This window comes from Lepisosteus oculatus, chromosome 8, assembly GCF_040954835.1.
Source record: "Lepisosteus oculatus isolate fLepOcu1 chromosome 8, fLepOcu1.hap2, whole genome shotgun sequence".
Lineage (NCBI taxonomy): Eukaryota > Metazoa > Chordata > Actinopteri > Semionotiformes > Lepisosteidae > Lepisosteus > Lepisosteus oculatus.
In genome coordinates, this window is record NC_090703.1 from 12,869,185 (window position 1) to 12,883,579 (window position 14,395).

At 43.6% G+C, this 14,395-nt stretch overlaps 1 protein-coding gene across 3 annotated transcripts in view; it reads right to left on the reverse strand.

Moving 5' to 3' along the window:
- Positions 1-14,395, reverse strand: part of sos2 (son of sevenless homolog 2 (Drosophila)) — a 54,907-nt gene that overhangs the window by 4,677 nt on the left and 35,835 nt on the right. For 2 of the 3 annotated variants that reach the window (XM_069193249.1, XM_015350846.2), the window contains 12 exons: positions 11,667-11,765; positions 8,223-8,350; positions 6,176-6,837; positions 4,641-4,722; positions 4,408-4,524; positions 3,833-3,945; positions 3,494-3,716; positions 2,098-2,217; positions 1,411-1,573; positions 1,191-1,308; positions 846-1,018; positions 294-410 (listed from right to left, as the gene is read on the reverse strand). In XM_069193249.1, coding sequence (XP_069049350.1) covers positions 294-410; positions 846-1,018; positions 1,191-1,308; positions 1,411-1,573; positions 2,098-2,217; positions 3,494-3,716; positions 3,833-3,945; positions 4,408-4,524; positions 4,641-4,722; positions 6,176-6,837; positions 8,223-8,350; positions 11,667-11,765 — 2,115 coding nt within the window. The remainder of the gene's footprint in view (positions 1-293; positions 411-845; positions 1,019-1,190; positions 1,309-1,410; positions 1,574-2,097; positions 2,218-3,493; positions 3,717-3,832; positions 3,946-4,407; positions 4,525-4,640; positions 4,723-6,175; positions 6,838-8,222; positions 8,351-11,666; positions 11,766-14,395) is intronic. The other variant, XM_069193250.1, reaches the window with a different exon arrangement.

Sequence of the window (14,395 nt, forward strand, 5' to 3'; positions counted from 1 at the left end):
CTTGACGTTCATTCCCTCCATATGTTGTCATAACGATAACGGCATAAACCCCAAACTGTTTTTGAAAATTGATCTGAAAACCATAAAAATAAAGGTGAAACAGAAAAACATTTTTTCAAAGAAAAACAGAAACTCGGCACAGCCCTGAGAAAATCAGATACTGCTCTTGGCAGAGCAGGTCATAAAACTGGAGCTCACAGTATCTCAAACGTCCTCCCAATTTGACAAAGTGTGCTCATTTTTGTCAGGACCATACTGTATGTTGGTAAGATGCAAGCAGCCAAGTTACTTACGAATCTCGGAGGCTGTTTGCAGTTGCGAGGCTCTATCTCCATGGACTTGTTAAACAGGTAGTCAGAGAACTCTTTCTCACTCATATTCCCCATGGGGTTCAGGTTTTCAAAGAACTTCTAAAAAGAAATGCAAACAAGCTCACTTTTATTTACGCACAATCCTTAATTAGTTTGAGTCCACGATTATACAGTGGATTTATACAGTCACTGCAAGAGGCCTGAGTTTATGTTAAACTGTATGGTGCCTATAGTTTTAATTCTGAACATTGCTGCAGGTAAGCAGAGGTTTCCTAGTCACCTGGCCTGCTCCATCTCAAGGGGCATCAATGACAAATGGGAGTAGATGATACTAACTGCAGGTACTTGGTGTATAGATGAAAATATTAGTGATTTCAGGGATGATTGTACTGCTCAGATGTTTCTTCTGCTTTGGTGGCTGCTTCAGCACTCTCCTCGCTGATGCGAGAGATGCTGTTAACCCCTGTGAACAACATTAGCACACCCTACTCCCTCTGGTCCTCGTCTTGAGAGGCTGTCTGAGCCCCGAAGTACCTTGATATCAGGTTCCACCCTCAGGCAATAAGGCTGGTTTTGGTATTGCTGGATCTCCCCTGTGATCTCGGCAACTTTCCGGCGCTTGCTGAAGTTAATCAGATCCTTCCCGTGGCGCTTGAGAAAGTCGGGATTCCCCTCCTCCGTCTTCAAGATATTAGTTAGATAGATACCTGGAGGACACAGGCAGGCAACTTGATACTGTTGCTTTTTTCGGAAATGCAAGAAAAATCTGCACATTTTAACTTAACGTCTAGTTTTGCAGGATGCTCGTGTCTCACGAGTGTACTGAACTGCACATTGTAAAAGTTAAAAAAAATGTGCTTTTAACAGGAAAACTCTTACCGAAGAAAGGCACACAAGGGGGATTTATGGACTTGAGTTTTGCCAAATACTTCTTAAAATGGTCCTGACTGAGTTCTACTGCTTCTTCTAATATTTTCTTTTTCCTTTCTGGTATAGCCTGTCGAGGAAGAACAGAAAGAATCAGTCCTTTATGTCTCCTAACCCAATACAGCAGGATCACAATGAAACACCAATCCTACAGCACATGTGGGCAGCTCACCTCAAAGGTGTGGTCAAGCCTGTACACCGGCACGGAGTTGATGGCGCTGACTATCTCCAGGACGCCGTTGAAGTTGTTCAGCTCCTGAAACACCTGCAGGATCTCAATGATACGAGTGAGCACAGCCACTCTCTCCTCCAAGTTCTCTGCCTCCACTATGCACCTAAACAAAGAACAGAAGATTCACTCCCTTTCAACCTCGAGCGAAGATTTTACCAGGGTGGTCAAAATTACTACCTGCAGGGTCAGAGTTTTTTGCTTGCAGATTTTAATTATTAACTCTCCTTACTTAACCACTGGACAAAACCGGAGAAAATCATCACCTCTCCCCAGCTCTTAGAATCTTTTATAGTTGCTTGTGTTAAATAATCATGTTTCCAAAAAAGGCCCAATTATGCAAACAGGTCTGTTCAACAGGTCAGTACTGCAGGTGGACAGTAAACAATTCACTGAATTTCCCTCTTGGGGATTAATAAAGTGTATTGCATTGTAAACAAGAACATATGGCTCTCAAGGACCGGGGATGAGTGGTAAGGATTCACAATTTACAGCGATACAGAATGAGCCCAACATACTGAACAGTCATTCACTACAATGCTATCCTCTCCTAAGTGTTCTTAACCATTTCAGCTTTTATTCCTCCAGACACAGACAGTGCCTCTCCGCCAGTGTACGCCATGTACCCACTTTTCAAACCACAGAGTGAGGTTGGTGGTGTGCCGGATCATCCTGAGAAGGTTTGGGGAGTTCTTCTCCTTGTCTTCCTTGGTCCAGACACTCCCCACCAGCTCAGAGGGGCGGACAGCCCTAAAAAGAGTGAGCAAGAGGAGAGGGCCAGTCAGAACACAATAAGACACCTTGTCAATGGCTCTTGCTAATGTCACAAAATGGATTCTCATTTGCTCCTTACAGTCAATTTGGCAAATTGACTGTGGGTTCGTTAATCATAAATTACTACATACTGATGTACATGAATATTTACATGGATGTGCGCCTTAGGGCTGGGAAAAAACAGCATTGCTGGACAATTAGGTTTTCTGCACTATGTCTCTATCTCGGGGCAAGCAGCTGAGAGGCGGGTGAGATATAACTACCACACAGACAACCCTGTCTAATGGATTAAGGCATGTAAGCCATTGTCATATTGAGCTCAATGTCGCACAAGATGTGGAACAAGGATTCCCAAGCCCAGTCCTGGATGCTCACACACTGGCTGGTGTTCGTTCGTTTTGTTAATTCAGCTCGGATCTAACGAACAAGTTGCTTGACTTGGAATATTTGCCATTTTTTTTCTCCTCAAAAGCTTGGGATTTTCTCAGACTTGAAATTTACTGGCAGTTTGGCGCTGTATCGCCAGGTGTGCTGTATTTTTTGGAGAGTTTACTCATTAGAACAGGTTTTCTTAAACTTTTCATTTGACACACCTTTTGGATACAATCACTGAATGTGGCAGTATACAATACAGGCAGCCAAAACTCTCCAAAAAATAAAAGTACAGATAGGAGCAAATGATGACTCATCCTTAAGCTGATTTGGGCTCAGAAATCCCGCACTGAGAGTAAAAAAGGTCTACGTAGTGTGGGAGTCCTGCAGGGTGTCTCAGAAGCCCTCCAGTTATCACATTCTAAATATTCATCAAACCCAAAAAATATGACTGTTAAACAATCAAAACATTCTTAAAAGCTTTTTGAACTTCATCTTCTTCAGTTAACTATCTTCTGTAGGTAAATTTTCATTGAGGCCAAAAAAGCTGTACAATGGTATTTAAATCAGCATAAATTTTAGGCCAATGTAGGGTTAAAAAAAACACTGTATGTTCCTGTTCTTTCCAGGTACCGTCTTCATAAAAACGTGTTATATAAAAGAATTAAAGGTGTTTGGGTCTAAATGGGTAAGAAAAAGAATTCTCTAACAAAAACAGTCCGAATGTTTCAATTAACCCTATGACGACTTTAATGTAAAGGTTGAATGGTGTAACCGAGCAGTTGGCTGGTTTTTGATCCAGTGGGTGCGAGGGCCACCTTGACCAGGACTGGGACTCGATGAGCAGGTAGGGTCCGGCCGTGTCCCCAGGACGGCTCACCTGTAGAGCTCGGACTCCAGCAGCGTGAGCTGCCGTGCGATCTCGATGGGGTGCAGCGTCATGAGGGCAAAGGTCTCTGTCTGCCCTGCCCTGCTGATGTGCCACTCCACTGGAGGGGGCGGGCTCCCGAACGTGATACTGTGGCTGACTCCGTTCAGCTGGGTCTGCATCTTCCGTCGGATGATTTTATTGATGGACTCCAACCACTTTCTCATTGACTTCCCTATTGAAACAACCGGGGAAACTATCAGCTGTGATCTATATGATCTATAAAAACCTTAAGAGCACTGTGCATTGTGGGAGTCCTAAGATTGCTTTAAGGAAGAGTGATGTACTGACCTCGTGGCTGAATTACATTGGTGACATACTCTTCCAATCGGTACAACAGCTCGGGGTCTGTCTCAAAGTCATAGAAATGATGCTCCACCCACTGCCGGAAGACATTGAGAACCCTGTAAAATAAAGAAGCCTTAGTTCTGAGTTTACACAGCAAATATTGTGCCTTCAGACTCAGTTTGTTTTTAAACTCCTACTTGCCAATCACACAGTCTGCTTTTCTCCTGTTTATTACATAGTGCATGTACCCTTGCATAGAGAATCATGCCTGGTCCTGTGCTACAGGGTCTTGTTTTTTTTGTTGGTCTTAGTTCAACAACTCCGGACTGAAACACGTGAAAATTTCAATTAGTGACATTTTGCTGAAGCATTCCGAGTGTGAGTATTCAGGGGAACAGCGGTACTGTCTCACTAGAGATTTGAACCCACAGTGTTTCATTTACAAGCCCACAGCTCTTCTTTCTGCTCCACACCACTGTCTCACTTGATTTTAGAGGAGTAAGTTGTCTGCCTGTTTGTGAGGGGTAGGTTAGTATATCAGTGGATGAACACGTCGCCTGCAGCGGTGAGGTCCATACCGGAGCTGGACTGGCTGGACATACTCCTTGCGAAATCTCTGGAGCTCTGCTGCCATTGGCTGCTCCCCATTCCACAGGGCCTGTGCCTCGGTGGACTCTGGCTCAGGGATCTCAATCCTGCAGGGAAGACAGGGTCACTTCAGTAAGTCTCAGCTGACATGCCTTTACAGCGCTTTTTACACTAGGCTGCACCAGATAGAAAAATAGACATAGAAAAAAAATGCTTTTCTTACCGGTCTATCAACAGGTCAAGCAACTCAGAGGGCTTGCAGAAGGAGCGGTATGTTGTCAGGAAAGTGCGCACAAAATTAGGATCTGTAAAAGAAAGGGTTCAGCCAGGTCTGCAAACCGAAACTCAGGGGAAAATTTATCCATCACACTTCACGGCCACAAACCCTGGCTCCTGAGAGGCATGATACTGATTAATCAAAACCACTGAGTTTTGAGGTTTGTTTATCAGTTTAATAGTTGCTTGGCTTTACTGAGTGAGTAGTGTTTGTCCAGGGATAACAGATCATTTGGGTTTTATTTTCAGGTCTTTCTATTACACCACTGATCCAAGTTTATAATGAAAATTAGGGAGAAAGACAGACTCCAGTTTTTTGCCAAAGTTATAAACTCAATTCTCTAGTCCAATCCATCCCAGCATTCATTGCACTAACCAACCAAGTTGAAGCACCAATGTATCTATAATCTACAATACCTCAATCACATATGTATTATTATTTTGTTAAGTGTCCTTTTTACTTAATACCAGTCTTCTCTTTTTTGTTTGCATTGGTTCTTTCAAATCTTTTATCTGGCATTAATGTAATACATTCTACCCATAATCTCTGGAGTCTGCATTAATGTGTGGGCCTCACTCAGCTATTCCTAACATGATTCTGTCCCTCAAATATTACTCTCATCTTTGCAATGCTCGACCACTTTTCACATCTAAGTAGGGGCTGGTCTGTTACTACTGAATGACCTGCTCAGATTAAGGTGTTTAAAATATTTTGTAAGTGACCTCCAATCGCAGGGCAGAGATGCAGCAGAACAACAGGAGAACCTGCATCATTGACGAAGACCATACAACATGAGGAAGATGTTACAATTTTCTACAAGTAAGCTCCCTAGTACTGGCTACAATACCACTGTTACTGGTGAAGATGAACAAGGTCATACGTTGAGGAGAACTAACTTATTCTCTGAAAAACTGAAACCAGATGCTAACAGCAATCAAATTGACGATGGGTCCCGGCGTCAGCGCCATGTGACTGCCTACAGTACCTGGACGGGAAACCTCCTGGCAAAGGTAAGGTTGCTGCTGGAAGAGGTATTAGAGGGGCCAGTAGGGGACACTCACCCAGCAGTCTGTGTGGGTAATAATGCCATAGTGATGGGGACACTATACTGCAAAAAGGCACCATCCCTAGGATGTGACATTCAACTGAGGTCCTGACTCTCTGTGGCCATTAAAAAATTCTGTGCGTTTCTTGAAAAGAGTAGGGGTGTCACCCTGGTGTCCTGGCCAAATTTCTCCCTGGCCTTTACCAGTCATGGCCTCCTAATAATCCCCATCTGTGAACTGGTTGCATGACTCTGTTCTCCTCCCCACTGGTACCTAGTGTTTGGGGAGCGTTCTGGCGCACTATGGCTGCCGTCACATCATCCAGGTGGATGCTGCACACTGGTGGTGGTGGAGGAGAGTCCACATCACCTGTAAAGCGCTTTGAGTGGAGTGTCCAGAAAAGTGTATGTAAGTGTAAGGAGTTGTTATTATTACCTGCGTACATGTGGAAGGTGAGTCTTTCAATGAGCTTGACGACGGTGCCGGCCTTGATGATGGGGATGCCGGTCTTGCTCTGCACGCTGTCCTCGAAGACGATGTTCTCCTCGGAGTCCTGCACGGCGAAGCAGTAGGCCTCGGGGGAGGGCAGGCGCAGGGGCTGCGCCTGCTCCTCGTGCTGCAGCACCGTGTCCAGCATGCGGTCCAGTGTGCTGCGGTACTGCAGTGTCACCAGTGCCGCCATCCAGGCGCTCTTCTCCTCCGCGCTCTTGGCGCAGAAGACGGCGCAGTTCTCGTCCTTGCCCACGATCTCGAAGGCGTGCCGCAGGTCGGGCGAGTCCTCGCGGTCCACGATGCGCACCTTGCGCAGCACGAACTTCTCCTTGAGGCGGAACTCGGCGCCGCTGCCCGCGCCCGGCAGCCGCGAGCTCTGCCCGTGGTTGGCCTTGCAGCTGATCAGCAGGCCGTCGAAGAGGAACATGTGGCGCTCGTGCTTGGCGCCGGCGCGGGTGAGTGGGCCCTCGAGGATGAACTCGCTGCAGCACTGCCCGATGTCCTTGCCCTCCCAGCCATCTATGCTCTTCTGGATCTCGTTCATCCTCTTGATGGCCAGCTGCTTGCTGCGGACCTGTCGGCTGTACAGCCGGTACATGGGCTCCCTGCACAAGCAGGAGGCGCAGACTCGTGAGACACCAAAGCGAGAGGAACCCAGTTGCGTGCCGAAAACATGGGCTTCATCGATGAATCTGCTTCCGTAACATGTAACCCCGTCAAAATCACTTTACATAAGAGATACAGTAGATAAGATCACTTTATTAGCCATATACAATTTCTTACATTAGGAATTTGTCTTTTCGCATACCTCCGCTTGCTCTCCATGAGACACACAGGCACACAGACGGGGAGAGAGAAGCTTGGGGTCAGAGCGCAGGGTCAGCCATTTATACGCCCCTGGAGCAGCTGGGGTTAAAGCTTGCTCAGGGGCCCAACAGAGTAGGATTCCTCTGCCAGCTGCAGGATACGAACCGGCAACCTTCCACCCACAGGCGCAGATCCTTAGCCACAGAGCCACCGCATCATCCCCCAGAGATACTGTACGCCTGCATCTCTTTTCCCAAATGTTATTTTTAGGAAAATTCCCTATTACGAAGCACGTGAAACTTGTCTCCACATTTCAAACAATGAAACCCGACTTCCAAACTATGAAGAAGCGATACAAAGAAAAACTTTGAAAGCTCCACCAAATGTAGACAGTGAAGAGGATCGCGTCAGTATGCTACTCGTATTGCATATCAAGTGTTTGCATCACATTCCACTAACTAGTCTGGGTGAGACCGAGCACAGACCCTACAGAGTGGCACGAAAGACATGTGTGATACAGTTCGGTGCGTCCCGCTTTGTGCATTGTTCGCTATTGCATGTGTTCTTACTCTTCGTAGAAGAAAATGTGGGGTTTACACTTTATCATGGACACTCAAGGTGTTAAGAAAATGAAAATTGTGAGTGTGTGTAATTAGTAACTGTACAATAGAGTACTGTACTCGGGTATGATTAATGATCTAAGTAAACAATTTTTTTTATTAATAAAAGCACACACCACAGTTTGAATGTTAGTAATTATTGTTTGTTTTGTCACTTTTTGATGAAAAAAGTGTAACGTAGGGATGACATTTTTGGGATCTGGAACATATTGTGATTTTCCCCCCATAAGAAACAATGGAAATGCGTTTTTTTCTTTTAAAAAACGTTCGCCATATGAAAGAGTTACTGGGAACGTGATAAAAAGAGGTACGGGTGTATCACATAAAACTAGGTATCTGTCTCATTGCTCTGTCTTTGTCTACTACTAAAAAAATGAAACACTGGGTTTATTGAAATTATTATGTTTATTACTGGGTTACTGAAATTATGAATATGAGTGTTTCTATCGACTCTGCAGAGCTAATGCGATTTCACGTCGAGCTCCACTAGCGATGCCTAGCGATGCTGGTGCCGGACTCCCAGCAGCCGCGGTGTGCCTGTGACGGACGAAGCGGACGCTCACCCTGGCTTGCGGCGCGGCAGGTGCTTGCTGTAGATGCGCTCCACGCTGCACTGCAGGTTCAGCAGGGCAGTGATGGCCTGCTTCAGACACTCCTGGTCGTCCTGGTCTTTACTGCGCTCCTGCAGCTGCTGCAGAGAGACCACCCCCGTTCAGGAAGAGCAACAAGCAGCGTTTCCTGGCCTCCTCCTCCAATTAATTCCCTTTTAGTTTCCAGCCTTGACCCTGTGTCCTTGTTTCTCTACTGTGTGTTAAGCAATCCCCTGAACTGCCTCTGTCTATAAGCCACGGGACGTACGCTGAACAAGTCTCCTGTGTTCTAGGTTAGGGGCCCTGAAACTCACTTCCTGGAGGAACCTTGTGTCTTCAGGTTTTCTAGGGGTCAAGTAACCTATTTTCTAAATTAGACGCACATATCTATCTATCAAATTTATCTCTTTTTTTTCCAGTTCATTAGCAACACATTCCCTTACTTAAAAGGGACAGATACCTATAAATCACCTAGGAGCCTGGTTAGAACTATTAGGGTGCAGACGCCCCTCAAAGCTGAGAACATGCACTTCTTCTTTTTAAGGAAGGCATGATCAATTCCAATCTGACTTGGCAAGCGTGAAACCCTTCCCTGCTCTTAAAAGCCCTGTCCTCCCGGGTTGACAGGACAGCAGGGATGACAGTGGAATCTTCTCCTTCCCACAGAGACAACAGCAGGTTAATGCTATCAGGGTAAGAACATGTTTGGCCATAATGTGTAGAACCCAGGGATAATTAGAGCTGTGCATTACAAACACCATCTGTGCATTTCATGTGTGGAAATGTTCACAATGAGACTCAGGTACAGGCATTTGTAATAATAATCCTTGCATTCATGTAGTGCTGTTTTTGACACTCTATTCAAAAGGGCGCCAGTATGCTCCCCACACACCAGCTATCAGTGGACACCAGAACAAAGTAATGATGCCAATTCATAGATGCGGATTATTAGGAGGCCATGATTGGTTAAAGGCCAAGGGGAAATTTGGACACCTGATCCCCGATGCGTTTATCAAAATGTTGCAACATTCATTTTTTAAATAAGGTAATAAGAAATAAGGTGCCACTTCATAGGGCGTATATCTATATCATGAGTAGCACTAAACTGGTCAGGTTTATGTGGTAAGGATGTAAAGTAGCTCTAACAAAGTTTGGTTAACCACACAAACGCAATGAAGATTCTTACAACAGACAGTTACACACATCAGATCCTTAATGAGAAAGACAATATTCCTGACGATATTGGTTTCTTCAAAAACAGAAGTATATTGCCAGTAGCCATATCACCCTGCAACTAACAACTGGCAACCCACTGAAGCTAAGCAGGTGTGAGCCTGGTCACTACCTGGATGGGAGACCTCCTGGGAAAAACTAAGGAGGTGTTAGTGGGGCCAGCAGGGGGCGCTCACCCTGCGGTCCATGTGGGTCCTAAAGCCCCAGTATAGTGACGGGGACACTATACTGTAAACAGGCGCTGTCCTTCGGATGAGACATAAAACCGAGGTCCTGACTCTCTGTGGTAATTAAAAATCCCAAGGTGTTTCTCGAAAAGAGTAGGGGTGTAACCCCGGTGTCCTGGCCAAATTTCCCATTGGCCTTTATCAATCATGGCCTCCTAACAATTAAGCTATAAATTGGCTTAATTACTCTTTTCTCCTCCCCACTGATCACTGATGTGTGGTGAGCGTTCTGGCGCACTATGGCTGCCGTCGCATCATCCAGGTGGATGCTGCACATTGGTGTGGTGGAGGGGAGTCCCCATTACCTGTAAAGCGCTTTGAGTGGAGTGTCCAGAAAAGCTATACAAGTGTAAGCAATTATTATTATTATATAAACTGCATTTATATTTTCAGTAACGGGGCAAGAGATACCAGATGGAGAAAATCTGAGTCAATAGGGACAAAGTTTCTGAGGTGCTATTCACACAAATTAGAGCAATTACATTCTAAACTCTACAATATGTGAGCAACAAAAACAAAATGGATAAAATAAGCAATATCCCATCTTTGGCAAATGTTTTTGTAAATCTTGAACTGGCTCCCTTCAGTCGGCAGATACTGAAAGCATTTCCAAAGTCTACCACAAGAGGGGGTGCTTGCAAGAATAAAGGAAACCATGAGCTAAGGAAATGTTTCAAGTTCTTCAAACACCCAGGATTTGCAACACCAGAATATTCATATTCCAATTTATTCCTATGCACTGAAAGTTTGTGCGCCTGGCATGCAATTCCCAGATAAGTACCTTGTATAAAAAAAAACATATTTGTCTGCTTACACTGGGTGGCATAACAAAAGGAGACAAACAGTAAATGGCTTAAAGAACTTCATGCCAGTTTAAAAAAAGCAGTAAAACCACTACATTTATTAGATAGAATAGTAAAATGCTCCCTTTAGATGCTGCTGCTGATGATGATAATAAACTTTTGTTTATAACGTGCCTTTCCAAACCCAAGGACACTGTACATCGCAAATAAAGAATAAGGTACAAAAAGTTCAATAAAAAGTAAAAGGAGAAAAAAACCCAAGAGCATACAGATTTTTACAGATGTAGGCAATCAGATGTAGACTATTTTTGGATTTGAAAAGAGTTAAAGAAGTTGTCTCTCAGATTCTGAGGACGGTCATCCCATATCACACTACAAGACGTGTTGTTAATATTACACCTGGTAATGAAATCCGCAACTGACACCAGTGAAAACCTTAGACTTTCATCACCAGTCTGGTAGAAATTTCACATTGAACTTAAACATCAGGAGAGAAAGTACAACTGTCTTCAATGTCAAAACCACAGCAAGGTAGTGACCTATGTACTGTACATGGTCATGGCTTTTAGTAAGAGGTGTATTAGCTGTATTAGCTATCGCGACTACATCAATGTGGTAGATATCGTGGTACGTATTTTATATTTCTATTCATGAGTGCTCTTTCTTGCTAAAGTACACTGTCAATGGCACTTCACACACATACTGCTTGAGCATACCTACAGAAGGAGAAGATTCACCTTTTAAATTAAAAACAAAAAACACAACACTGTCACATCTAAAATAAATATATAAAAATTACTTCTCTAAAAAAGTGAGCAGGCAAAGCATGTTGATTTCCTTTGAGATTAAATGGCATGCCCATATGAATTTTTGCCAAAAAAAACAAAATATTAACTGCTGTTTCCCACCTCCTCCAGAGACCAATCAAACTATCCTCCAGCCAAACCAAACTATATAATAAAGGGGTATGGTGTTTTTTTTTTTATTCAGAGACAGGACAGAGGTCACTAGTTTCTATTCAACTGAGATTTCAACTGGATTTCCACACTACTGTAGCTTCATGGGGAAACTGGTGGTTGAGGAAGATCACCTTTTCATTGTAGCACTGCACCAGAGTAGACCATGTTCGTACGAGACTGATGAACAAGACTTACCTGCAGCAGTTCAAAGTAGTGCAAACAGTGATAGACTGGAACCATCATGAGCTGGGGCAGAACATACTGCACAGCCTCCTTGAAACCCTCAGCTATTGACTGGGATGAAGCATAAAGAGACAGAGCTAGTCAGCAATCTGAGTTTTTCACACACTCAACACCTGTGTTCTGGTCACAAAAAGAATGTTAGTTTGACAGACATCTAACATAGAGATCACCACTATTTGACATTATGCATACTATAGAGTATCAGCAATGGGTAAATATCAACACCCCTTTAAATGAAAAACTTTAAATGTAAGAAGAACCCTCAAGGAATTGGTCTCTACACAAACCTTTGTTTGTTGCAAAAAGAAGAGGCATATCAACATTGAAGTTTTCATGGCCAGTGGAAAGGGAACAGAATAAAAGAGACAGAGAGAGGAGATTGTATTATGAATCTCAACACCCAGTGCTGGTTGCTGTAGACAGCAGAGTAATATGAGCTGGAGGTCACTGTATCTCTTAAAAACCTCTTACTCAGACAGCAGACAGATAATCAATACCTCACTGCATAAGCTGCTTACAAGAGTCTGCACTGTTTGCCATGAGAGCTACATACACACCATTGGTAAGCAGTGCATGAAGTTCAATGTGCAAATAAACATTAACGTCACAGAATGCACCTTGGTATCAGTCAAGATTGTAATGAAAAAGTTAATTTAACAGACTTTCTATTTAGATTGTTTCTAAGTTTTAAATATTTTCTATTTCTCTACCTTTACATGTAATTGAACAGTACCGATCACTCAAATTTGCTTCTTTTCACTGCAGCAAATGGTGGACACATTACATAGCACATCCACTTGTGCTGATTTAAGAATTATGGCGCTCTGCACTTCAAGAAAAGGCCAACTGTGAATTCTTGGGATCACTTGGAGGCAGTTCTATTGGACCATCTCCTTTAATTACAGCCTCCTTCCAAATGATTGTCAGAACTGTTTACAATTACAAATGTTATTTCACATTCCAGAACAACTCGGAGTAGAAACAAGAAATCCTGTCTTTTTCTACATCGTTGAAGGCCACTCCATAGCAGATACTGTAAACCACTTGTGTGGTTCCACTCGAGGATTTTTAAAAGCCACACCTCTATAAAGGACAGCCTAATTTTCAGCACCATCACTGTACTGAGCCATCTTCCTCTTACATTCCTGACCTCTGACCTTCAAAGAGCCAAGGATAACCACTGTCAAGACTTCTGGAGAGCAGGAAAAGGAGGCGGGAGGGACACTGGACTCCGCCTGGAGACAGTCTGACAGCTTCACTGCGCTTAACCTCCATTCATAATTGATAAGGCACTGGCTTGTAAACAGTGATGTTATTGAGGAACTGAGCATTTTGCCATTAGATTTTGTTAAGCAATGTTTATAGACTTTATAGACTTAGCACCCAATACTGAAAGACCTTTAAAACACAATACAATATAGCCATGAAATGTTAAGCAGTATTGTTTTACCTTGTACGTATATACTAAATAAAATGAGTCTATCCTTTTCTTATAATCCCTGTTTATTAGGGGCATCTTGCAGGTTTTAATGAAAGCGGGACATACTGAGTTTCTCTCCAGTTCTCTTCTCCAGAGAGAAAAAAGGCTTGCGGTACGCTGGCCAGTTCTATTTTTAAAAGGCGATGCAATTTACCCACAATACCAGACGGCGCAAAGTGTAGTGCCTGAGCGGGTCTCAGTGGGGACATTCATCTGACGGCAAGCCGAGAGAAGGGGAGAGAGGAAGAAATAAAATAAGGCAAGGAGGGGACAGGAACACAAGGAGGAAGAAAAAGACAAGGAGAGGTAGAAAGAGGGTGGGACGCCGGAAGCATAAAAACAGATAAAGGTGGGAGGAAGAGTCAGACTTCGAAGTACTACAGAAAGTGTCATCCTAGTGAGGTACATGGAGAGGAACAGCACACCCAGGAAGAGAGCTGGAGAAACAGATGAGTGAGGCAGACATGACTGCAACCTTTTCACAAACCCTCCCTTTGGTTTGCTCTACGGACTGAAAACCACACGATTCATTTTCACGCAGTTTGGAGGTTCAGTGTTTAATGTCCATACACAGTTGAGGAAATAATGGCCACACGTGTATTTCTATTGATAAGCAGGCAGAAAATGCTGAAGATAAAATGCAGGGCCAAGTGTGCAAAAATATTTGTCAACTTAAAAACATCCAAAAGAGTTAGCACTTAAGATGCGTCACCGAATTACAGCAGGTCTGTCAATAACATCCAAAGGTCCGTAGTTTATTAATCATAAGATCGACAACTTCTTCAAATGTTACGAGCAACTGTGGGAAATTGTTTTAAAAAAATGAAGTTAATTTAATTCCCAAATAGTTTAAAGCGGTACTGCAATGCTATTTTCAAATCTCGGCGTTAGAAGGAATCAACATTGATGAGCGCATTTCAAACCGCAGTTAAAGTAAACTGTACACAGTAACCTGAAATCTCCCCAATTTACGTCACAAAATTGATTAAATTTCCAGGTATGCACAGCACCATGTTCTGAGATTCGGAACGAGGCAACAAAACGTCTGGTGATGTGTTGCGGCTCTATGACTTTGCAAACTAGCAGGCTTGTGAATAAATCTCTTTAAATCCAATAGAAATATTACTTTCTATTTTTGACAAAGTATTGCCAACAATACTACTTACTTGTTAACTCAGCATGCAGATCATGTTGGAACATT